Source organism: Emydura macquarii, unplaced genomic scaffold (genome assembly GCF_026122565.2).
Source record: "Emydura macquarii macquarii isolate MOO-44397 ecotype Brisbane River unplaced genomic scaffold, CSIRO-AGI_Emac_v2 contig_1477, whole genome shotgun sequence".
NCBI lineage: Eukaryota > Metazoa > Chordata > Testudines > Chelidae > Emydura > Emydura macquarii.
Window position 1 is genome coordinate 24,571,625 of NW_027131614.1, and position 24,438 is coordinate 24,596,062.

The window sequence follows — 24,438 nt, forward strand, 5'->3', positions numbered from 1 at the left end:
GGAGTTGAGAGTCATTCGCCTAGCGTGCAGGCTGTTCCTCTGATCCCTGACAGGCAGAGTGGTGCAGGCACTGCCGGACAACACTGCAGCCATTTCACATGAAGAGGCAGGGAGGGGCGCCCTCCCGGCCTCTCTGCGAGGGAACTACCCGTCCGTGGGGCTTTGCCATGAGGCACGACTCTGCTGGACTGCATCTCACCTCATGGGGGTGAAGAGCGACGAGGCGGATCGCCCGAACAGGTCGTTTCTACCCCACCACGACTGGTCGCTGCCCTCAGGAATAGTGACTGCGATCCTCCAGAAGTGGGGTGTCCCCCAACCGAATCTGTTCGTGTCGGTTGGGAATGCGCAGTGCCAAGGCTCAGCTTGCGCCAGGGTCATGAGACTGCGTTGCTTTCAGATACGTTCCTCAGTAATGGGACGGGGACCCTCAGGTATGCGTTCCCGCCTTCTCCACTCCTGCCAAAGGTCTTACTGAACATAAACAGGGGCAGGGTGGATGTCATATTCACTGCTCAGGCCTGACCGAGCCAGCGCTGGCTCAGCATGCTGCTGGACCTTTCGTTCGCCCCGCCCATGGGGCTCCCGAGGTGGCATGACCATCTCTCCCAGGACCACAGTCACCTGTTGCACCCGGTCCTGGATTCTCTGCAGCTCACGGCCTGGATGCTCTGTGGCTGACGGAGGTAAGGGGAGCCTGCTCGGTGCAGGTCCCACAACTCCTGCTGGACAGCAGGGACCCTTCTACACAGGTCGTGTATCAAACTAAGTGGTCATGGTTTACCTCTTGGGCGGAGTCCCGGGGCATTCCACCAGCCTCTTACCTCCACAGGCGACCCTGGAGTACTCCGGGGTCTGGTGCTGGCCTACTTTACGGTCCACTTGGCAGCTATTTTGGCCTTCCACTACCCGCTAGCGGGGAGATCCCCGTTCTCCCATCCCATGTTGGTCAGGGTGCTCAAGTGGGTGGAGAGGCGGTATCCCCAGGTCCACAACCCGGTGCCTCCCGTGGATATCAGCCTGGTCCTCTCGAGATTCATAGGGCCCTCCCCCTTGGAACCCAGGGCTTCACGCCCTCTGCCGCGTTTCGTGGATGGTAGCCGTCCGGGCGGCCATTACCTCAGCATGGGGGGGGTCTCCAAACATAAGGCCTTGACCTCGGAGCCCCCTTATACACTATTCTATATGGATAAACTGCAGTGGAGGCCATGCCCGGCCTCCTAGCCTGGGTTGGTTTCCGAACCTCGTTGTAACCACTATTGATCTCCCCCTGTGTTTCCCAAACCGAGCGGCCTGGGTTTGGAGATGGCATTCGCTAGACGCGAGTCGAGTCCTGACCTGTTACATCAAATACACGTTCCAGAAAGTGGCGCAGCCCCTCGCCGTGGGCGGGGGACTGGATGAAAGGGTCACCGGTATCCACCCAGCACATCTCCCAGTGGATCACATCCTGCATCAAGTGCTGCTAGGAGCAGGCGAATGGGCCGCTACCGGGTGTCATCACAGCGCATTCACCCAGAGCTAAGGCCTCATCTGCAGCTTTTCTGGAGAGAGTGCCCCTGCAGGACATCTGCAAAGCAGCCGCCTGGTTATTGGTCCACACCTTCACGTCCCACTACGCCATCGTTCAGCAGGCGAGAGAGGACGTAGGATTCGGCAGAGCCGTGCTGAGAGCAACTCACCGTTGACTCCTACCCACCTCTGGGGTATGGCTATTTAATCACCTATATTGGAATGGATATGAGCAATCACTCGAAGATAGAAAACAAGGTTACTTACCAGTAACTGTTGTTCTTCGAGATGTGTTGCTCATATCCATTCCACACCCACCCCCCCGTCCCCGCTGTCGGAGTTGGCAGAAAGAAGGGACTGAGGGTGCGTAGGGCCGGCAGTGCCTCATGTGCTGCGGCATGAGCGCGGCACTCCAGGGGGCACCAGAGCCGGCCCTACGGGGTCTGCTAAGGGGAAAAAAGTTCCGGGAACCGTGCACTGTGGCGTGCACACACCTATATTGGAATGGATATGAGCAACACATCTCGAAGAACAACAGTTACTGGTAAGTAACCTCGTTTTTCTGTCTCACTCAAATATACTCTTTTCCCATGTTCACACAAACTTTAACAAGAGACAGAATGGCTGCACCATACATAGAATAGAACAGGAATGAATATGAGAGCAATTTGAAGTGTTTGCTTTTGAACCCATGCAGGTTAATGTTTGTATGTCCTCATGGAAAATTAAAGTTAGCATTACTACTTAATGCATGAAACTAATCCTCACTTGGTTAATATTTAGGCTCAGATTTTCAAAATTACCTAGAGGATTTGGACACCCAGTTCCTATTAAAAATAGTGGAGATTGGCTGTCCAAGTCTCCCAAATTTGTGATGCTTATTGTTTGTAATCATCAATCCCAATGATTAGATTTTATGATTACATCAAATTCAATGTAGCATATGGAATACATGGAATTTTTATTTTGTCTTCATTTCAGGTGGGTACCATCTTGAATGGTATGTTAGATCAAAGCTTTAGAGAGCGTGCTGTATGCAAGCAGCAGGGAATGAAGCTGGTCACTGCAGTTTTGAGAAACTGGATGCGACTTGACAGCTGGTGGGCCAAAGATTCTGCTCCAGAGAGCAAAATGGCTGTTTTGACCCTGTTGGCTAAAGTTCTGCAGGTATATATTGTGTTTGGTAAAGTCAAACTTTCACAGCACTCTGTAAGAGCACGCCCCATCTCGGAAGAGTAGCAGTGTTAATTTTTGAAGATATACTTTAGAGAACTTTTTTTTTTTTAAAAACTTTTATTGCTAGTTGGAGAATTTCAGTGTTTTGTGAATAATCAATACTAAATATTTAAGAAACAAACAGATTTTGGCAGGCAGAGCTCTTGATTTCACCTTTCCATTTTTACTCCTGTGTCTGATGTTTTAGCTTCCCTTCTCCTTCATAAGAAGAGGTGCCAATGGAAGGAGTAATCCTTAGAAGCAAGCAGCCCCTGATCACATACTGCCTGTTTCATTGGCAGCTGGACAATTTTTTTTTGGAGGGGCTGTCTCCAAATCAAACCATTTCAGAAAACTATTGTGTTTGGAAGAACTTTAACTTTTTTGCCTCTCAATTCCCTCACCTATTTGAGACTTTTTTTCCTCAACTCACATCTTGAAGACAGAGCTACTTGCTTTTTTGACAGCTTACAAACCCATACAAAATAGCTAGGAAAAGAATCAGAATGATCTCCCTATTCATCTTTTCTTTTCTTTATTTTCATCCGGTACAGTTGAGGTTTATTACTGGAGTGTGTGTTTGAAAATGTATAAAATGGGTTGTCCTAATGGCTTAGCTGATGATAGTGCAATGATCATAGGAGACCAGGTTTTGGGAGGGGGGATTAATATTCTTTTTCATTGGCCTAGAAGGGTCGCGACATGTGTTTCTAGATTCTCACTTAATAACACGTGTAAACCAAAACCTCCTAATACGTACATCTGCTGCCTAATGAAATACATTCTAGAAAGGATGATTCTTGTGAAACTATGAACAAAAATAATGGAAACTGTATTAACACAGAGATCCTTTTTATATATTAAATGTTTTAAAGTTTTAATTATGTTTTTTCTTTACAGATTGATTCCTCGGTGTCTTTTAATACAAATCATGAGGCGTTCTCTGCTGTTTTTAACACTTACACCAGCCTACTTATTGATCAGAATTTAGGTCTAAATCTAAAGGTAAGATGTTGTTTTTAAACTTTTTTTTTCCAAGTTTGAATGCTAGCACTATTCATAGATAAAAACCAGTTTTACTGGATTACATTTCTAAGGGTACTTTTCTCTTGCTTTTCATAATAACATATATTTCCTTTTCTCCCTTACTTTCCCATAAATGTGCACAGATCAGCCAGCTAAAAATCACAAATTAATATGTTAATCATTTTTAGATGGTACATTATTCTCAGTCTTATTTGTTTTTCCTTCTCTTCTTGATCATGTAGTTTTAGGAAAAGTCAATAATAAGGAGATATAGATGTAGTTATAAACTTTCTTGAAAATGTAAGAGGAATATAGTGCTCAAAAGTGAAATGGTGTCCCTGATCAAGCTATCTATAAGGATTAAACCTGGGACCTCTCTGTATAGAGGCATTAGCTTCCTACTGTTTGAGCTAATACCAAACTCATAAACCTCTATATGTAGTCTAGACACTGTGTTAGCGTGGTGTACAGAAGGTGCTGGACTGAGAGCCCTGGTGACTAAAGTTCTCTGCCTACCAAACAAGTACGGTATTGTTATGCCCTGCCAATGTGTGTCTACCCTGAATTAGACAGATTACTCTGGTGATTGCCCGTATGTTCATATTCAATTGAACTTGAACTTTCTGCTGTGACTACCAAGAAGGGAATCCGTTAATTCATTAGTAGTGGTGGTTTTCTGTGATAGTCCATTTTCTAGTAAATACATGTTTACTGAGACTTATTCATTATGTACGTCACCCATGAAATACCCATTGGAGGGTAATTTTTGGTCTTTACAGACCAGGGCTCAATTTTGGACCAGCATCTTAAAATATGGAAGTCTGTGTATTAACTCCTTACCAACCACATGAGCTATCCACTCGCTCATCACTGCTACTGAGGAGTAACTTGTAGTTTTTTTCAATGTGATCCATAGTTGGAGAGTGAAAAGGTTTTTCTAATTTGAAATAACCTCTGTTTACTTCAGAGTCAAGCAGTGATTATTCTTCCATTCTTCACTAATTTGACTGGAGAAAGGCTTAATGAGCTTAAGAATGCTCTTGACCAGCTTGTGGCTTTCAATTTCCCTATGAAGTCTGATGAGTTTCCCAAGGGAACCCTGAGATACAATAACTATGTGGACTGCACTAAAAAGGTCAGTACTGGAGTGTATTTAAGCTGTCTAATTAAAAACATGAGTGAATTTGTATGCAGAAACAATGCAGTTTATCAGTGTGTTTGTCCTCTGAGATGACAGAATTGTTCACCAGTTTGTCTTAATTTATTCCTGGCAGCTGATGATTCCAAACATCAGAAATTAGGAATATAAATACAAGGTCCAGTTTATCCTTGTGAACAATTTTTGTGAACGTTTATCCTTCTGAACAATCCTTATTGATACAAGTAGTCCTATTGACCTGTGTGGGATGACTCACAGAAATAAGGTTTAAAGGATAGGACCCATGGTAATTCAATCTGAAGAAAAGTAATATGCCATATTTAAGATAATGCAGTTATGAGATTACTGTCTTTGAGAATATGTTGTGTCTGTATTAGGGCAGAACTAAATTCTATTCTCCATGGGCTAGAGTAGACTATGGCTATTGAACCATATCCCTCTGTAGCGGAGGTGAAGTGCAGAAAAGAACAATGGAGAGGCACAATCTCTTCTTGGGCTGCTCCTTCCATACATGTCAATGAGCATTTTGTTCTGTCCATCCATAAAGTTGAGCAATTGCTGTCCTTAGAGTAATAGTTCCATCTGTGGCCCCACCCCCAAAGTGCAGGAAAAAGATGGATCCCCACAGGAAAAGGGTTTCTTTATCACTGGTGACTTTTTTGGAAAATTCTCTTTCCTGACAAATGAAAGTATATGAAATAAAAATACTCTCTTGAGCATGGTCCGGCCGCATCTGTTGCTGACCATTGTTAGAAACAGGATACCAGATCAAATCGACCATTGGTTTGATCCAGTATGGGCAACTCTTGTATTCCTTTTTTTCTGCTTTTTTTGTCCAGTTTCTAGATGCACTAGAATTATCCCAGAGTCCTATGTTGTTACAATTGATGACAGAAATCCTCTGTAGGGACCACAGACACTTTATGGAAGACTTGTTTCAAATTAGTTTCAAAAGAATTTCCAGAAGGTAAGCTTTGGCTGTCACTTCTTGTTTTTCTGTAAAGCTTTGCTGAAGCTTTTGTTATGCAGACCATTATGGTGATGAGCATTAAATTTCAGCTGCACTTGTCAGAAGATAACTTATCTCTTTTTCTTCCTGATCTATCTTGAGCAATAACATCTCCTCCTGAAATTCCCCAAAAGTATTTTAGTCAATATTTCCTGTAAAATACAAGTAAATGTGGTTCTGATTTCCAGATGACACTAACATATCTGGACAAGTTTTGCAAAATCTTCACAGCTGGGTGTCTTCCAATACAATTCAAATCAACATAGTAATCTTAGAAAACATTCACCTGGGGATGTTCAATTGATCTTATGATTGTATATTTAACTGTTAATATTTTCCATAAGTAACTATCGTGAAGATAACTAATAAATACTTTGTGCAACCCTTTGAAAACATAGTATGCAAATTTATGGGGGTGAGAGTATTACCAGGACAGTAAGACAGAATTGTTTGCGAAAAATGTGATATTCAGAAAAGAGTGTGATTAAGTTTATATCTCATTGAGAGTGTTAAGGTTTCCTCACTTGAAGTCTTCATTTATATCCAGATTTCAGTTTTGTATGTTTAGTTTTATGTAATTATCCAGGATAATAGCCAGTATATGGCAAAACAACATCACTGACAGGCCAAAATTTGTCTTGCAAATAGATGCTGGAAAATAATCAGTCCCCCTTTCCTTTCTCTTTGGAGATCAAATATATCTCTTCACTTGTCCAGAAAGCAAGAGACTAAATGAAGCACAACTGCAGCCCAGCTGATTCTTGAAAAGCTGTCTTTTTCAAAGAATTCTAGTTTTCTCTCTTTGTGAATGATACTGCTTTCACTGAAATAAATAGCAAAATTCCATTCGTCTTCGGTGGGTGCATGAATGGGCTCGATTTTTTTTTTCTTGCCATCTGCTTATCACATTTCTAGGTGAAGTTCTGTATACATTATTAAAAGATATAACTGAGTTTTTAATATACATAGAGGACCAGATTCTAAATGCCTAGATGTTCAATACTGATAGCTATGCGTATCTTGAAAAATCTGATACTGCTTTTACATAATTAGGTCACCGAAGTACATTTGGGCAGCAAACCCCTCATTTCTAGGGATCAGACTGCCGTATTTGAGCTCTCTCTATGCTTCTCATTGATGCTAATGCCATTGTTTACTTGTAGGCTGCTTCTGAAAATTCAGTAAAACTGGACAGGAGAATATCAACCCTGTTAAATATTTCAAAGAATTGTATACAAGCAGCTTCTTATATCTAGGCTACTGGATATTGGTTTCCTATAGGTAGGGTTTTAATGGTTTGGAGTTTCAAGTGGCCATGTCTACCAATACTATTTTGAATTTATATAATGATCTTTATCCTGAACGATCCCAAAACTCTTGAAAAATAACATACATACATACATATATTAGAGATGCTGAAATGCAGCTGTTTTAGGAGAGAAATATGGCTGTTTAACAATGCACTACACTATTGCTTGATAGTAAATGAAGAAAAGCGTGGCATATGTTGACAATGCAGGGGGAGGTCATGTAAACAGAATGTAATTATCCAATCTGGAATTAAGATGCTAGGACTAATACTTTTCTGTAAAATACCATAGACTCTTTCATGACCTCAAATGGTCTAGATCTCTCATTTACAAACCATCAGATAGCACCTCCACTAACCCAGTGCCTTTTAATGGCATGCTGTGGTGTTGGATTAACAGTGACTCAAAAGGTATGTTTGCAGGACACATTTCTTATGGTCTTGTGTAGAGTACATACACAGCTGCCCCCATCCCCACCCAACGTGAGTATAAATAGCAGTGTAGGTGGAGGAGGCACTGCTTAGGCAAGTAAAGACCCGCTTGGAGTCTATGGGTATGTACCAGCCTTTCTCCACCCCTGGGAGAGACTGTGACACAAAGGGAAGCAACATGGAGGTGATGAAGCCTTTTCTGTTGCCTCCCTGCCAAAGCCTTTCATTGACATGTGTAACTACACGTGGCAGTTTGGAAACAGCCTGCTTTTCAATGAGGCATGTTCCCTACATGCTGCCGACAATGGGGTGCAGTGTAGATGTAGCCAAAGAGTAGAATGCCACTTACTGAATGACAAAAACCACTTCCAGCAACACTTGGGTTTTCCACTTAGGTATCCCACCCAAGTGCTAACAACTTTGCTTACCATGTGAGATCTGCTTAGATCACAACCCACGTTGATATGACTGCTGAGGAGGATCAAAAAGTAAATGTTGTGGAGTTTAAAATGTAAACAGAAATTTGGTAAGGATTTCTTCACCTAAAATTCTCATTCTGCTTAGGAGTGGCTGCAAAAAACAAGTGGTGCTGTTAGACACCGTGCACAAAATGTTCCAGAGTGAAGCCCTTCTTTCAAATGCTACCCGCCAAGCCTTTGTGGATCGCTCTTTCCTTACCCTCTTATTGCACTGCAGCCTGGATGCATTGAAAGAATTCTTTAGCAAGATTGTTGTGGAAGCCATGGATACACTGAAGACCAGATTTACAAAGGTGAGCTTCTTTTATTCTTTAATGTTGGAAAAAATCCTCTAAAATGCCTGTATTGGTCTGTGATATGTTATAGACTATATTTTTCTTAATTCTAAATACAACAGTCAAGTAAAGATATTTTTTTCCATTTCTGAGTACATTATAGAGCACAAATTAACACATTAAAATCACTGGGAATCTTTCCACTGACTTTATTGTGTGTTGGATCTGGCCTTGAACATGTTATTACTGTGAAGTTAATATACAGTAAACTTACATGTTGCTTATGAAAAGAGAGAAGAAATATCATCTGTGAATATCTAGAATGGTTTAAGGTCCTGTCAAAGGCAAAATCTTGCCCTAACCTTAACTGGGATGCATGTATTATCTATGTCTGTAAGATACGTTGTGTTACTGTTCTCTAAGTGGTTTCAACCTGTATATTAACGTGAAATGATGGTGATGGCTCTAAGTCTTATTTTGACTATTGAAAAATGTTAGTACTTCATGTGGTAGGTAATATTTACTTCTTTTTACAATTAAAAATCCTTGCTGTGTTTATTTCACAATACCAAAATGCCGACCATCCTAGGGTGAAATTCCCAGTGATTTCTTTGCAGCCAGGATTTCACCCCTGTGCCTTATATTATATTATCAAGATCCTATTTTAAAAAATTAAATACATAAATATGAAGGCTTATTAAATAGAAAAAAATAAAATTCTAAGTCTGTATTTCTCTCTGATATAAAAAGTTAGAGATGAATGTTATGTTTCAAGCTTTTCTGTTGGCTGCAGTGGGATTGCCTTAAATTCTAAAGCTGTAGGCCTTTGGAACACTAATGATGGCTAATGTCCTAGATATCTTGTCTGATAAATATTTTAAATACTGTTTGTACTTCTATAATACATCTCAACCAAAGCTGAGTACTTTACAGACTTTTAAATAAGACTCTCAACACCAGTATGAGGTAGGGAAGTACTGTTCTCCCCATTTTACAGAAGGGGATATGGGCACAGAGGTTGTGACTTGTCCAGGGTTCTGAGGAATCTGTAGTACGGTTAAAAATAGAACCTAGTTCTTCTGTTTCCCAATCTTATATTTCTGCACTTATATTGTTCCTGCACTACGTTTTTCAAAATGTTTTTGATAACTGTTAAATATTGCATGCACTCTATAAATATGCTTGCAAAATCTTCAAAGAAATATTTCTTTAATATGCATTCATTAAATTTTAACTTACAATTGACATTTTATTGTATTCTCATGAAAGCTAGTTAGCAGCTAGATGTTTATTTTTAACATTATACAGTGAGTAGACTTTTGATATGAAATTTTAGTTTTACTATGTGGAAAGAATTCGAAAGCTACTCAGTAGAAACTAGAGTAAACTGCAAGATACATTGCAAGGACAAAAGCTAAGTGATCTTTTTCTTTCTGCATGTTTTGTTTTTAGTCAAATGAATCTGCTTTTGATACACAAATCACCAAGAAAATGGGGTATTATAAGATTCTGGAAGTGATGTACTCCCGTCTCTCAAAAGAGGATGTTTACTCCAAGGACTCTAGAATTAACCAGGCTTACCAGGGCTCCACAAATATAGAAGGAAATGAACTTACCAAGACGCTAATAAAGTAAGGCTTTTCTCATTTGTTCCACAAACTTGTTGGCCACCAATTAGTCTGAGTTGCAGACATTTAAAAAAAAAAGTATGCAGTTAAAACCAAAAGTTCATCACATCCAGGGAAAAATGTAAGTTGAAAACTAAGTTGTGGTTTAAACCATAGCACAAGGTGTTGAACAGAATTCATACCTGGATATGAAGACATATGAATATAGAAACTGAAGTACTTTCTGTCAGAGTAGGTACCACTTTTTCCCTGGGTGTGTGTGGTGGTGGCTGGGTTTTTTTTTGGTTTTGATTTGTTTTGGTTTTTGGGTTTTTTTTATTTTGTTTCTTATGAAAAATGTGAGACTTAGCATGTTTTAAAATGACTCAGTGGATTTCCCTTTTCTTTTACTCTGGCTTATCACTGAGAGGTAGTAGGTCTTTTGTATAATTTTGCTGATCTATAATGCAGCCAACCTGGCCTGTTTGCACATAGTTTCCTAGAGAAAACATGTGAAAGTTTCCTGAAGGAGTTGAAAACTTGTCTCTAAAATGTCCTCTCACTCTAATTTCAATTTGTCATAGTTTTAGATCCCTAGCTCTGGGGATCACTGTGGAAATACCAGCTCATATTTGGCTTCAGTAATGCTGCTGATTCTATTTTAATAAAATATTCCTGTGACAACACTTAAATGCAAATTAATATTTGAGATGGTGCATTGCAGATATGACTAGCCTGTGCTATGGTCCCAATGCAAAGCCTATGGGAGACTTTCTGTTGATTTCATTGCCCTTTAGATTGGGCTATATATGACCTTCTAAAAAAGATTTTGGCAATGTTTTCTGCTCTGTTTTGTTTTAAGGTCATGCTATGATGCATTTACAGAAAACATGGCAGGTGAGAGTCAGCTGTTAGAGAAGAGGAGACAATACCATTGCGCTGCATATAATTGTGCCATTGCTGTCATCAGTTGTGTCTTCAGCGAAAGTAAATTTTACCAAGGTTTTCTCTTCACAGAAAAACCAGAAAAGGTGAGATTTAATGTGGAAGCTACTTTCATATCAAAGGTCTGAAGGGTCCGTACAAAATATTGGATGCTAGCTGAAAGTTTGTAGTTTGAACCTAAGAATTGAACCTATATAACACAAATTGCTATGTAAGAAACTGACTAGAGGAAACAAGCAGAGATGTAATTCTTCCACTCTACTCTGCGCTGATTAGGCGTCAGCTGGGGTATTGTGTCCAGTTCTGGGCACCACATTTCAGGAAAGATGTGGACAAATTGGAGAAAGTCCAGAGAAGAGCAACAAACATGAAGAAAGGTCTAGAAAACATGACTTATGAGAGAAGACTGAAAAAAATTGGGTTTGTTTAGTCTGGAGAAGATTAGACTTGGGAGGAGAGGGGAAACGACATATGAGTTTTCAAGCACATATCAGTTTTCAAGTACATAAAAGCTTGTTACAAGGAGGAGGGAGAAAAAATTAACCTCTGAGAATAGGACAAGAAGCAATGGACTTAAATTGCAGCAAGGGCAGTTTAGGAAGCTTTCCTAATGTCCAACCTAACTGTTGGTGGTTAAGCACTGGAATAAATTGCCTAGGAAGATTCTACAATCTCCATTATTAGAGACATTTAAGAGCAGGTTAGACAAACACCTGTCAGGGATGGTCTAGGTAAAACTTAATCCTGCCTTGAGTGCGGGGGACTGGACAAGCAGACCTCTCAAGGTCTCTTCTGGTCCTATGATTCTATGTAGATGTCTTCATTTGATCCTGCATCGCAATTAATCACTGATGGAAGTTTTGTCATATAGTTGGGTCAGAGTGCAGTAACAATATATTTGACCTCTCTATTCTATCTCAAATAATCACTAATTATTTGTGGAAAGTGCTTAAATATTACAAAAGCCTTCCAACCGTTTGAAATGCACTTGAATAAGAGATTGTATGCTTTTCAAGTAACTAGTTGCTTAACTCGTTCTAAGATGTGTGCATAATGGTAATTTCTCATAAATTAGTGTATTGGAACAGACTGTTCCTTATCATTTTGTATGGTAACTTGAAATAGACTTTTGTATTTTGAATAAAAATAAAACATTGCTAGTGCCCCAGCTATTGTTTACAAATATTAATTCTTTAATTTCCAAATCTTCTTTTGTTCACAGAACTTGTTTATTTTTGAAAACTTGCTAGATCTGAAGCACCAGTATTCATTTCCTGTTGAAGTTGAGGTGAGGAGTAGTTAGTTCTGTGCTTTATTGTAATACAGTGAAAATGTTCATTGCTTTTAACACTACATAATCATTGTATTATGTGTTACATATGCATAGAGAGAAATGATGTTGTCTGAAAGCATATCAAATACAAGTGAAGACCTCTGACCCTTTAGATCATCATGTAGTTTGCATAGTAAAATTACAAATGCAAGGAACGAAAAACTGTGATTTATAAATTTAATGTATTGTTTTGGCAAACTTATTCCAAAGATCAGTCATCGCTGATGTCATTAGTTCAGCTGATCTGATGTATCTGTTCTGTAACACTGTCTATTAGCATTTATAAGTTGGAGCTCCTGTTAATTTTAAATAGCTTGAATACCTCCCCCCACCACCACATTGGTGAAAAAGTTACGTTATAAATAAAAGTTCTATAGAATTTGCTACATAATAAATATAATTCTCTAAACATATCTTTTTGTAAAAGATACTCAAAATAGAACTCTTATTTTTATCACCTAGGTGTTGCAAATTTACTTTCAAAGTTCATATATTTGTTGGTGTTCTAGGTGCCTATGGAAAGGAAGAAAAGGTATATTACTATTAGGAAGGAAGCCCGAGAAGCAATAAATGGGGACTCAGGTATGACATTAATTTGTAATGATTAAAAAGTTTCACTCTTTTTTTTACTTAAACATACAGTTCACCATTGCACTTGCATAGAATGTGCTGATATTAGTAGAGATGCATCTAGAAAAGCTGATAACCCTGTCTAAATTGCAGCTGACTCTGCAGGTGGCAATGCCTGTGCAACTTCTGGGTGCATGAAGTCCTGAAGCTATTTTCTTCAGTAATTAGAATGGGACCATATAAAGTATAATTTTCTTCCATTTTCTCAGCAGCCCCAAGCAGACAAACAACTGTATAAGAATTGCTAACTCACACTGTATTTTTGCATTTTGACATGTTTGCTAAATGGTTTCCAAAAATTTTCCAATCCAGTGTATTTCATTTTTCTGGGCAAGTGATCTATTCCATGCCTGTCTAATGACATTGAAGTGCAAGAAACTGTGAATTGCTAATAGATATTAATGTGCAGAAAATTCATTACATCTGTGGAGAAATTATACAGAGGAAGAAACCAATTTATCATCTATACTAATAGACCTGTGCCTTTACTTACAGTGCAACCTGGACAAGAGACCACTTTTATAAAAATGCCACTGATGTGCTCAATACTGGGCCAGATGCAAATAAAGACATAAACTGTACTTGGTCTAACTTCCTTTAGAATACCACCTTGATCAAGCAACCAATTTTTGTAATTTTCTTGAGTAGTCACTGAAGACAGCTTCCAGTCTAATTAGTGTTGTGATTAACAATATATTATTTTTCTTGTTTAGATGAGCCTCAATATTTGCCTTCTGCATCATATATGGTAGACAGCAGTCTGAGTGAGGAAATGAGCCAATTTGATTTCTCAACTGGAGTCCAAAGTTTTTCTTACAGCTCACAAGACCCTACAGCTACCGGTATACGCTTCAGGAGAAAGGTGATTAGAGGTTTATACTGTGTGGAGGAACAAGAGTGTATTTTAAACCTTTCAGTAAACTTACACGTTAACTAGAAGAGCAAGTTTCATCTACATGTTGTACTGGGAAAGGTAAAAGGTTCAATGGGAGTAAACATTGGATACGGGTTGTCTCTGTAGGTCAGTCCTTTTTTTAAGGGGAGGCTTGAAGTAAGTGTTTTTGCCGTCAATACGGGTCCCTCTTCTCTGTTTCCAAACTTAATCTTCTTTTAATTTGAAGGGGGATACTTTTAGGTCTCTGTCTTAGTGGAACCTCAACTATAGTAACAGAGTTACTAATCATTGAATTGAATTACAAAGTGTCGGTCACTAAAGTATTTTTAGAGGTATCTTAAATATAATATAGGGTAAAGGGTGACTGTCAACTTTACTTTTCTGAATTTGACTAAATTTAAATTGGTTTTATGTTTTACATCTGCACCTGAGTTCCCCTGCCATTTTTTGTTTAACAATCAGTTTCTTATTTCCCACCTCCTGCTCTACTGTTACTATGTGAAAGATCCACAGAACCAGCACAGGAAAATGACTGACTGACTGACTATGGAGGGGAAACACTGAGACTGGCCAAATAGTATCAAATGCACACAAAAAATTGAGCAAAAGAGAGCACTACTCTCTTGTGGTTATATAGTGTCTTATGTGTTGCTTGTCACAGTATATTTCGACATAAGCATGACTTGACGTTGACAGGACTTTTTAACACTTAGGCAGGCAGGAGGTTGCCATGTTGAAAGTAAGATTGAAAGAGTCACCTTCATCGTTTAAAAACATTTCACATCCAGGTATAATAGGTGTTTTAAAGAAAGATCGATAAAATTATGATTATTTTATCTAATAGCAGATAATCACCTCTTGTCATATTTTGGAGTGAGGAGGTTATTTTAACAGTTGACTTGACTTAAATTTAAAAAAAAAATTATTGTAATTATAGAACTTGCCATAAGCAACTTCAACAAATTCGGATGTCTACTTCTTTCTAATGATGAAGCTAATTTTTCATTTGTTCTTTACTGTCAAATGGGGTCTCTTCTGGGCATTATAATGGCTATGGCTGTCCTCACTGGGAAACAGCCTCTGAATTCACCAGTCATTAATTACTTTACAGTAGCTTGCCTGGGAGTGAAATTTAGGGAAAATGCATAAAGTATTGAGTGAGGTTTATGGTGGTGGCACTCTGAGCTGTGGAGTAGAATTATAGCTTCTATGGATGCCAGTTAATTTTCAAATTTCTGACTGTTGCCACCATACCCTTTTACATATGAGTTCGAATGACATGCAGCTAGCTAGTATAATTATGACTTTTTTCAAATGGTGCGTAGAGGTCCTCATGATTAACTGGCTGTCCTTTTTTTTTGACAGGAACCCATAGAATCCATGGATCCAGATGATCTGATGGAACTGGAGATGGATGAGCTGAATCAGCATGAATGTATGGCCTCTATGACAACCCTGATTAAACATATGCAGAGAAATCAGATCACACCCAAAGTAGATGAGGTCAGTATTGATTCATGCTTAGCACCTCTCTAGTTTTAAGAGGATAGTTAAACAGTGGAGTAGGTTGCTGAGGGAGGTTGTGGAATACCCATCATGGGAGGTTTATAACAACAGATTAGACATGTCTGTCAGGGATGGTCTAGGTACACTTGGTTGTGACTCAACACAGGGGGATGGACTAGATTAGTACTTCTCAACGAGGGGTACACATACCCTTGGGGGGTACGAAAAGTCTTCCAGTGGTACATCAACTCATCTAGATATTTGCATGGTTTTACAACAGGCTACATAAAAAGCACTAGCAAAGTCAGTACAAACTAAAATTTCATACAGACAATGACTTGTTTATACTGATCTATATACTATACACTGAAGTGTAAGTACAATATTTATATTCCAATTGATTTATTTTATAATTATATGGTAAAAATGAGAAAGTAAGCAATTTGTCAGTAATAGTGTGTTGTGACACTTTTGTATTTGTTTGATTTTGTAATCAAGTAGCTTTAAAGAAAGGTGAAACTTGAAGGTACACAAGACAAATCAGATTCCTGAAAGGGGTACTGTAGTCTGGAAAGGTTGAGAGCCACTGGACTGGATGACCTCCCAAAGTCCCTTCTAGTCCTATATTTCTGACTTTTTAACGTCAAGATGACGGGTTACAATGGAAACCTTGTTTTATAACCTTTGTTGCTAACAGTCTGTACTATAATAGAATAAAACCTGTGGTACTTTGAGTTATATGCATTTCGATTGACCTATTTAATTTTGATTTCAGGGAATAGTTCCACCAGACCTTCCTCCATGGATGAAGTTTATATATGGCAAATTGGGGAATCCATCAGTGCCACTAAACATTCGCCTCTTCTTAGCAAAACTCATTGTTAATACTGAGGAAGTGAGTGATTTTTTTTTTAAAATTGTATTATTTCTGTATCTTTAGTAAAATATCTTAAATTGATTACAATATCAGCTATGTAACCTTTTCAGAACAAAACCCCACACCAACTAAATCTCTCTTGGATTCAACTTTGGTTACTTGGTGTATTGAAGGGAGGGCGTTCCTAGATTATGCTTCAGTCGAAAACCATGTGATATTAGGGGGTTCAAATGAGTTTTAGGAACTCCTATGAACCAAAACTCCTGAGTTTTGTTTAGCTCGAATTGCAACAAAATATAAATCTTCATTGTCTCTGTACAGGGTCGGTAGTGACTGGGTGGAAATGTTCTTCCTTCCTCTATTTCAGGTGTAAAATGTTTCCATCCTACTTCAGCCAGTTTCTTTAAAACAAAGTGTTCTTGACCGCATTAGACAATTGAATCATACTGTCCCATTACACTGTATCCTAAGTGTGAAATTGTTGCAATTCAGTGATTTATCACATAGCTCTGTTTTCAAAATAGTTTAGCACCAGTCTGTTGGAGCAGTTTTTGACATTAAAAGCTAAAGGATAAGTGTGTGCGTGTGCGCGTGCATTCACTTGCTGGTGTGTGCTGGATGGGTGAGTTAAGTCTTCTGACTTCCATGGGTGAGACTTAGTGTATGGAAAGCTAGTAGATGGGCTCCAGTGAAACAAACCATTTGCTATGCCAGTACTAGTGAACTTAACTTTTGAGGCCTTGCACACAGAAATACAAATGGGATATGTAACTAATTTATCAATAGGGAAATTTTCTTTAGGAGCTTTTGAAATTGCTGCTACTAGGGCTGTGTGCAATCCTAGGCAAAAGCTATACGGAGAAGGGCGTCTCTATATCTGACTGCTAGAAGTTAGGACTGGACAACAGGGAATGGATTATTCGATAAATGCCCTGTTCTGTTCATTCCCTCTGAAGCATTCAGCACTGGCCACTGTCTTACCCAATATGGCCCTTCGTATGGTCTTACATAAAAAGTAGCTATATCTGTAACAATGTGATGCATTCATGCTCCTTGCATAGTAGGTTTGTATAGATGGCTGTTCTTTATTTCTCCTAGGTTTTCCGACCTTATGCAAGGCAGTGGCTTGGTCCCTTACTGCAGCTTGTTGTTTCTGAGGATAATGGAGGAGAAGGAATTCATTACATGGTGGTGGAGATAGTAGTTACTCTGCTTTCCTGGACTAGTATAGCTACTCCCAAAGTAAGGAAATGTGGAACATGTTTACTTACAGTAGACTTTGCTTGTTAGCAACCCATCGGTAAAAAGTTGCTATTATCCAGCAGTTGCTAATAAGTAGAAGGCAGGTTTGTAAGGCAGCAACCAGGGAAAGAAGAGCTGGGACATGCCTTCCCTGGCTGTAGCCCTGCAACTTGCCTGTGGACAGGGCAGCAGTGAGGAGGGGGGTTTTCTGGGGGTTTTCCTATGCTGGGGTTTTCTATGGGAGCAGGGGTGCTGGGGGCCCATAGAGCTGCAATGCACCTCTCCCTGCATTCTCCAGGGATCAGTACTAGGCATGTCCTAGTGTTTCCTTCTCTGCATGCAATCCTACAGCAGGAAGCAGTCTGGGGAGTGCAGGGAGAGATACCATGAAGCTCCAGGTTGCAGCCTCCACTCCCCACTACTGTCCTGCCCACAACCTCCCTCCCTCTGCCAGCCTGCAGCTCTTACCTCCTGTGTGGCCGGTGCCTGTGCACATGCAGGTTTCTGGTGCTGCTGCTCCAGAAGGAAGCCCTGAGATGGGTTGAGCACTGGCCTGAGGCAGGTTTGCAGGTCTGTGGCTAGGCAACGGACATCACAGTGCATCTTTCCTGCATAGATGCCTGCAGGTGGGGCCTTTCTTCCAAAAAAATGTTTAATAAGTGGCATGCCATTGCCAATATCTGAATGCCATTAACATTAAAGTCAGTGGGATGGGATTGGTTCCCAGCAAAATGTTGCTGCTAACTAGAAGTTGTTAATTATCTGGGTTGCTATTAAGCAACTATTACTCTGGTGATAGTTTTGTAATGAGTTCTTTAAATGCTGTGTGTATAATGGAATAATATGCTTGATTGATTTAATTAATGAACTAAACTTGCTTCTTCTTAAACTGACCTAGTTATTTACAGTGGTTAATGAACACTATTAATAAGCAGCAATGAGGAAGGAAGGATGAATTAAATTAATCTCTCTGGCAACACGAATGGGATCCTCAGTGTTTTTTCTTATTGGTTTACTAATGGACACCTCAAGTGGTTTAATGCGCAAGGCTATAATATACATAGAAATGTATTAATGAACTCAAAAAATCTATACCTTGTCATGTGACTTGTTTTATTTGGATCGATGGTAAGTCTTCAGAACTGGAAAGTTAGTGTTCCACCATACTTCCCTGCTGCAAAAGAATTATCAGTACTGGTATAACTTATTAGTGCCTTTTGGACACTGTTTGCTAACTGTAATCAGATGCTTGTATTGTCACACTCTGTCACTTTGAAGTCTTGAATCTCTGGAGTCAGTGTGAAACATTTACTGTTCAGAGCTCCTTTCTGTTCAGAATATCACCAGGTTCAGTCATCACTGGGATTTGGGGTCTGTTACATTGAAAACTTAAAAATTGGATGGTATCTTTGCCATGCCGAGAGTCCTAGACCATTGTGAAATCAGCCATCACCACCATTACTCTATAGCTAAATTGAATGGAACAGTTTCATTGGCTGTAAGAGGGAGATTGCACAGGTAGTGGATTACGTGGCCCAACTACCATAGTTCTTAGAGTACAGACTTTCATCTAATGTTTTCATAACAAGATGGCATGACACTCCTGTTGACTCACCCTGTCACTGGTTATTAGATCCCTAGATAAAGCTACTAAAATTCTGGTGAATTCTGAGCTTGACTTCCCTACAAACTTATATTGTTGAACATGACTTTCCCTAGTGTATCCTGATCACAAAATCATAGTCAACATTGTGTTAGCTAACTTGAGTCTTCTGTCATATTCTAAACATTAAACTGGTGGAGAGTCAAAACGTTCTATGCTTTCAGATTAAGAACAAAAATATGGTTGTTTGTAGAATTACCATGTTGCTTTTTGCTCTCCTTCATTCTAGGGGAATATTAAAGATGAGATACTGGCTAACAGATTGCTTGAATTCTTAATGAAGAATGTGTTTCACCAGAAAAGAGCAGTGTTCAGGCACAACTTGGAAATTATAAAGACAGTGGTGGAGTGCTGGAAGGATTGTCTTGCCATACCTTACAGGTAGTAACCTAGTGAATATATATTTCCCTTCTCTGTATGAAAAGAGAATGTAGGGAAAATGCGAACTGAGCTTTGCAGAGGTGAAAGGGTTAACCCACTGATTTTTCAAACTGTGATCAAAACACCTTGCAGGTGGTCTGAGGATCTGCTCCTTTCACAGGCAGTAGTGAACATCTGTCATTCTTCAAGTGGTAGTGCTTCCTGCTAACTGCAGCTCACTCCAGGTTCCTATATCAGAGGCTTTTTGACCAAATAATCAATTTTTAAAAACCAGTCCTCTCATTACTCTGGCCAGCTGCTCTGTCTTTTTGTGGTAAATTCACTTGCAATGCTGCATTTCTGACTGCTGTCAACACCAAAATTGTAAAGCAGCAGACACACTGAAATCATGCTGCAAAGTATCTTGAGAGCTGAGATGTACAATGGGCTGTAAGCAATAAGAGAGCCCAAAGCAGGAGAAACTACTGAGAGGATTTTTTGGTCTGTTTTTGCCCTATTGAGTTAGTAGCTGGTGATGTTTAGTTACTGACGGTAGAACACAGAAATCAAAGAATGAAATTTTGTTGTGGGGGAGAATTTGTAGAAGTTTGCAAACATTTTACACTATATGCACTCCCAATAAAGTATTGTTCATGTTGCCACAGTCACTTTCACCATACATGTACTGTGTCACATGTATCTTCTTTACATTCTTGTGCTGCAGATTAATATTTGAACGGTTTTCTGGTGGAGACCCCAATACAAAGGACAACTCGGTAGGAATTCAGTTGTTAGGGATTGTTCTTGCTAACAACTTGTCTGCCTATGACCCAAAGTGCGAAATCAACAGTGTGAGGTGAGAAACATGTCTATTTAGGGAGTTAATTTATTATTATAAACCTTACAATAAGCTGACCAAGGACATTGGCAGCATGGAGGGTGAGGTTTGGAATGCTCACCTCTCTTTATGTCCCCACTGTCACCCCTGAACATCTGTCTAGCCGGTTGGTACAGCAAACTCTAAAATTATCCTTTTCTTTAGAAGGTGAACTGGTGGGGGTGTAGCTATATCTGCACTGGGCCCTCTTGTGACCCCTGCTCTTATAATTATTGAGCTCTCTGGCACACAGTGAAGTTAGGAGTGGACATCAAAGGTATTTGAGGTATTCTAGATCCCAAAAGGGAAGTGCTGTTTGCCCTCTGAGAACTTCATAGTTATGGAGTGTTTGCGTAATAGCTCCACAAAGACTACAATCAAGACTATGAATGTGAATGTAAGAAGGGAGGGGCAGAAAATATTGCAAGAGTTTTAGTTGTGTGATTTTAATGGACAATCAAATACTGTGGTGAGTGGATCATAGCTGATTTCCTTTGTATGCTAGGTACTTTCAGGCTTTGGCCAATAACATGTCCTTAATAAGGTATAAGGAAGTTTATGCAGCTGCAGCAGAAGTGCTGGGACTTATTCTTCGATACAATGCTGAGAAGGAAAATGTGAGTGTGTTACAATGTGTATCTTTCATCGTTATTGTATTGAATATTTGTTTTATTTAAAAATAGAGCCTTGCAAATCCACAAATATCTGCTTTATATCTACTGATATCCGCCGATATGGATATTCATGGACCATTTTTGCAGATCAGAGCCCTGTGTGGATACAAAATTTATCTGCATCTATAAATCTAAACGGAATACCCAATTCCAGCTTCAAAATTAGAGAATATTAAATCTAATGAAGCTTCTCCAGAACTTAGGTGGTAGCAGAAAATTTTACCGCATAAGGATCAGAATTCAAGACTAATTCAGCACAGGCTGGGAACACCTTGCCTCAATTCTTACCAAACTTCTGTCTTCACAGTGGCAGTGAATGGGCTCTCAGGGAGTGGTACTCACTTCTTTTCTGCCAATAGGACTGACACAGAAGACAAAAATGTTTTAAATATGAGGGAAGGTGAATAAAATGTGAAAGTTAGGGATTCTCAGGGCTCTGTTTGTTAAAAGATCTCTAGGAACTGGGACTTAAAATGAAAATGCTTCCTTAGCTTCTGCTCTTGGGCTGTTATTGCAGCACTCCTATAAAGCAGGAATGTAGCTGTCTTTTCTAGTATATTCCATTTTGTTTATCCTTTTTCATTGTATAGAGTGCATTGTGAATTATTGTTGAAATATTGCCCTCTTCTCATTCTCAGCTTTATTCATTCCTCCTTTCCTTAAAAAAAATCCCAACTCCTCTCCCCCTTTAATTTTGAATGAGTAAGCAGGGGTGGTGGCATTTAATATCCTCTGTGTATTTTGTATTTCTTTGTAAATAAGGTTAGTTTAATAGAAAATGGCTTTGTATAGTATCTTTCCTTGTATGACATTTTACTGGAAGCCTGCCACACCAAATTAGGAATTACTTCGCATTTGAAATAAGAATATCATGTAATTTTTGTTCTTTCTGTATTTAAGCTGTTGGTCTCTACACAGTCAATGGAAACTTACAAATTGTTAGACAGCAACTTTGTGCAAGCAAGCAAGCAGTATTTCATCCAGGCATGATGTGGATGTGAATTGTCATAAACGTGAAGATTAAGCCAGTGAAGTTACTAAAAATATCCCCACTGTAATAGTACTATTACATAATTAGAGTGTTCTTGAGTTGGCTTTTGTTTAATGATAGTGTTTCTGGTCTTTCAGATATTTGAGGGTCCGGTTTATGACTGTGTCATAAAACAGTTAAAACAGCATCAAAACACCAAAGAAGACAAGTTTATTGTGTGCTTAAATAAAGTGGTCAAGAACTTTCCTCCTCTTGCTGACAGGTATAGTTAAATCATGGATCATATGATACACTGTAGATCAGTGGTTTTCAACCTGTGGTCTGTGGACTCCACCCCTGAGGGTCCACAGACTAAGTTTTCCAAAGGGAAACCTCCACTTGAAATTTTGTAGGGGTCTGCAAATGAAAAAGTTGAAAACCACTGCTGTAGGTAGAACATTCTATTAAATAATGATTTTAACTTCTTATTTTTTGCTTTATTGACTCTTGGTCATGTAAAGGTTTATGAATGCAGTATTCTTCTTGATACCAAAACTTCATGGTGTTCTGAAAACAAACTGTCTGGAGGTGGTGATGTACCGTGCAGAGGAGATAACTGATCTCTACTTACAATTAAAGAGTAAAGATTTCATCCAGATCATGAATCACAGGTAAGTGGGCACATGACCAGTGCATGATCATTTTAGCAATCTGGGCACATGGTCTGAATTTTTCACCAGTCTTTTTCTAGAAATGATGCATGTTCTATGTCCCACATGCATTTACAGTTGCAGTTTTTTTCTTGAGAGCCTGGTTCTCCTCTGTGAGTAAACATAAATTAGAAAACCTGGCAGGTTTTTTCCACTCTTCCTATTAAAGTTTAAAACTATGCTTACTGTAGATTTTCTCCTTAATCATAAGGTGAAATTTTTGCCCCACTGAAATCAATGACAAAACTTCCATTAATTTTATTGGGGCCAGGATGTCAACCTTAATATATATTTAGTTTGGTTATACTGATTTTTTCAGTTAAACACAGAAATAGTAACTAAAAACACTTTTTATGCAACACGAAATTGCTAAATATTACTTGAATGTTCTGCTGTATGTGTAGCAGCAAACAGACTAATGAAACCAATGCAGTTGCTCTTTGTCTCCTTTAGAGATGATGAAAGGCAGAGGGTGTGTTTGGATATCATATACAAGATATTGCCTAAGCTGAAACCACAAGAACTAAGAGAACTTCTTCCGACAGTAACAGGGTTCATATCTCACCTTTCTCCAGTATGTCGGGAACGCATGTATGACATCCTGATGTGGATTTATGATAACTACAGGTATGAATTCGGTTGCAAGTACTGTCTTCCAATTGGATAAGAGCAATTATATGAAAGTGATCTGAATAGTTATTTTCCCCATGTAGAAAGTGAAGAGGTGGTTTTATCACAGCAAACCTCTGAGTTCTAATTTCTTCCCTAATACAGACTTGGAAAAATGACTTAAACCTGTCTTCTTCCATTTCCTCATCTGTAAAATGAGAATGATAATTGTGTACTTCTTTGCGTGATTGTCCCTATTGTATTCCACTGTGAGTTTATGCATTCTCCTGGAGCCGGAGAATTTGAAGGTAGTGTCTGTGGGTCTGCGCATGCACCCTGGCTCACCTCATGCCTCTGATGGAGGAATAAAGGGTGGGTGGATTGACAGTCTCCAGTTTCTTTTCACTGCTGCATGGTCCGAGTCAGAACCACCTAGTGTCCCTAGCTTTGGCTTTATCCTACGAGATAAGATGTAGATTTAGCTTTGTAAATAGTTTTAACAGCTTGTGCAGTTTTTACAGTTTACAGTGTAGTGTTTTATATCTTAGTGTTTAGATTTAGTCTCTTTTGGGGAACCCTCCCATACCCCCCAAGCTGGCACCACCCTATGTCCAGGATTCCAGTCTTCAAATTATGCACATCCTGCCAGCTGTGAATCCATCTCAGTCAGTGACAACCACCAGCACTGCCTTTGTGCCTTGGGGAAGCCCACATCACAGTGAGGTGCAGTATCTGCCAGTCATTCCCCAGCTGTACCCGAGAAGGGTGGGAATTTCATCTCCAGAAACACCTCCTGGAGAAGGCCATAAGGCCTCAGTCGGACCCAAGCCAGGGAACCTACCTGTACATTGGCCTGATTCAGCAAGAGTGCACCTCCTGTTGTGATGTCCAACTCCATTGTGGAAGCTTCTATCCTCCTGGTGGAATCTTGTTGGGACTCCTGGAAGCATGAGATTGTCTTCCTCTAAATCCACTTCAGAGAAGTCTGATTCTGTTCTGAGCAAGCCTATCAGTTCGGCCTGAGGACTTAGTATGAACAAAATCCAGAGGCACAACAAGAAAGCACATAAACATTGGGCTATACCAGTACTGGACTGCCATCTGTCAGTACTATCATTCTTGCA

At 39.5% G+C, this 24,438-nt stretch overlaps 1 protein-coding gene across 3 annotated transcripts in view; it reads left to right on the forward strand.

Annotated features, from left to right (window-relative positions):
- Positions 1-24,438, forward strand: part of PRKDC (protein kinase, DNA-activated, catalytic subunit) — a 173,304-nt gene that overhangs the window by 67,506 nt on the left and 81,360 nt on the right. For all 3 annotated transcript variants that reach the window (XM_067553799.1, XM_067553800.1, XM_067553801.1), the window contains 19 exons: positions 2,494-2,679; positions 3,628-3,732; positions 4,721-4,888; positions 5,752-5,879; positions 8,227-8,434; positions 9,869-10,047; positions 10,886-11,054; positions 12,191-12,256; positions 12,811-12,883; positions 13,645-13,793; positions 15,192-15,329; positions 16,108-16,227; positions 17,308-17,451; positions 19,344-19,495; positions 20,199-20,330; positions 20,857-20,968; positions 22,154-22,278; positions 22,517-22,666; positions 23,159-23,332. In XM_067553799.1, the coding sequence (XP_067409900.1) occupies positions 2,494-2,679; positions 3,628-3,732; positions 4,721-4,888; positions 5,752-5,879; positions 8,227-8,434; positions 9,869-10,047; positions 10,886-11,054; positions 12,191-12,256; positions 12,811-12,883; positions 13,645-13,793; positions 15,192-15,329; positions 16,108-16,227; positions 17,308-17,451; positions 19,344-19,495; positions 20,199-20,330; positions 20,857-20,968; positions 22,154-22,278; positions 22,517-22,666; positions 23,159-23,332 (2,678 nt within the window). The remainder of the gene's footprint in view (positions 1-2,493; positions 2,680-3,627; positions 3,733-4,720; positions 4,889-5,751; positions 5,880-8,226; positions 8,435-9,868; positions 10,048-10,885; positions 11,055-12,190; positions 12,257-12,810; positions 12,884-13,644; positions 13,794-15,191; positions 15,330-16,107; positions 16,228-17,307; positions 17,452-19,343; positions 19,496-20,198; positions 20,331-20,856; positions 20,969-22,153; positions 22,279-22,516; positions 22,667-23,158; positions 23,333-24,438) is intronic.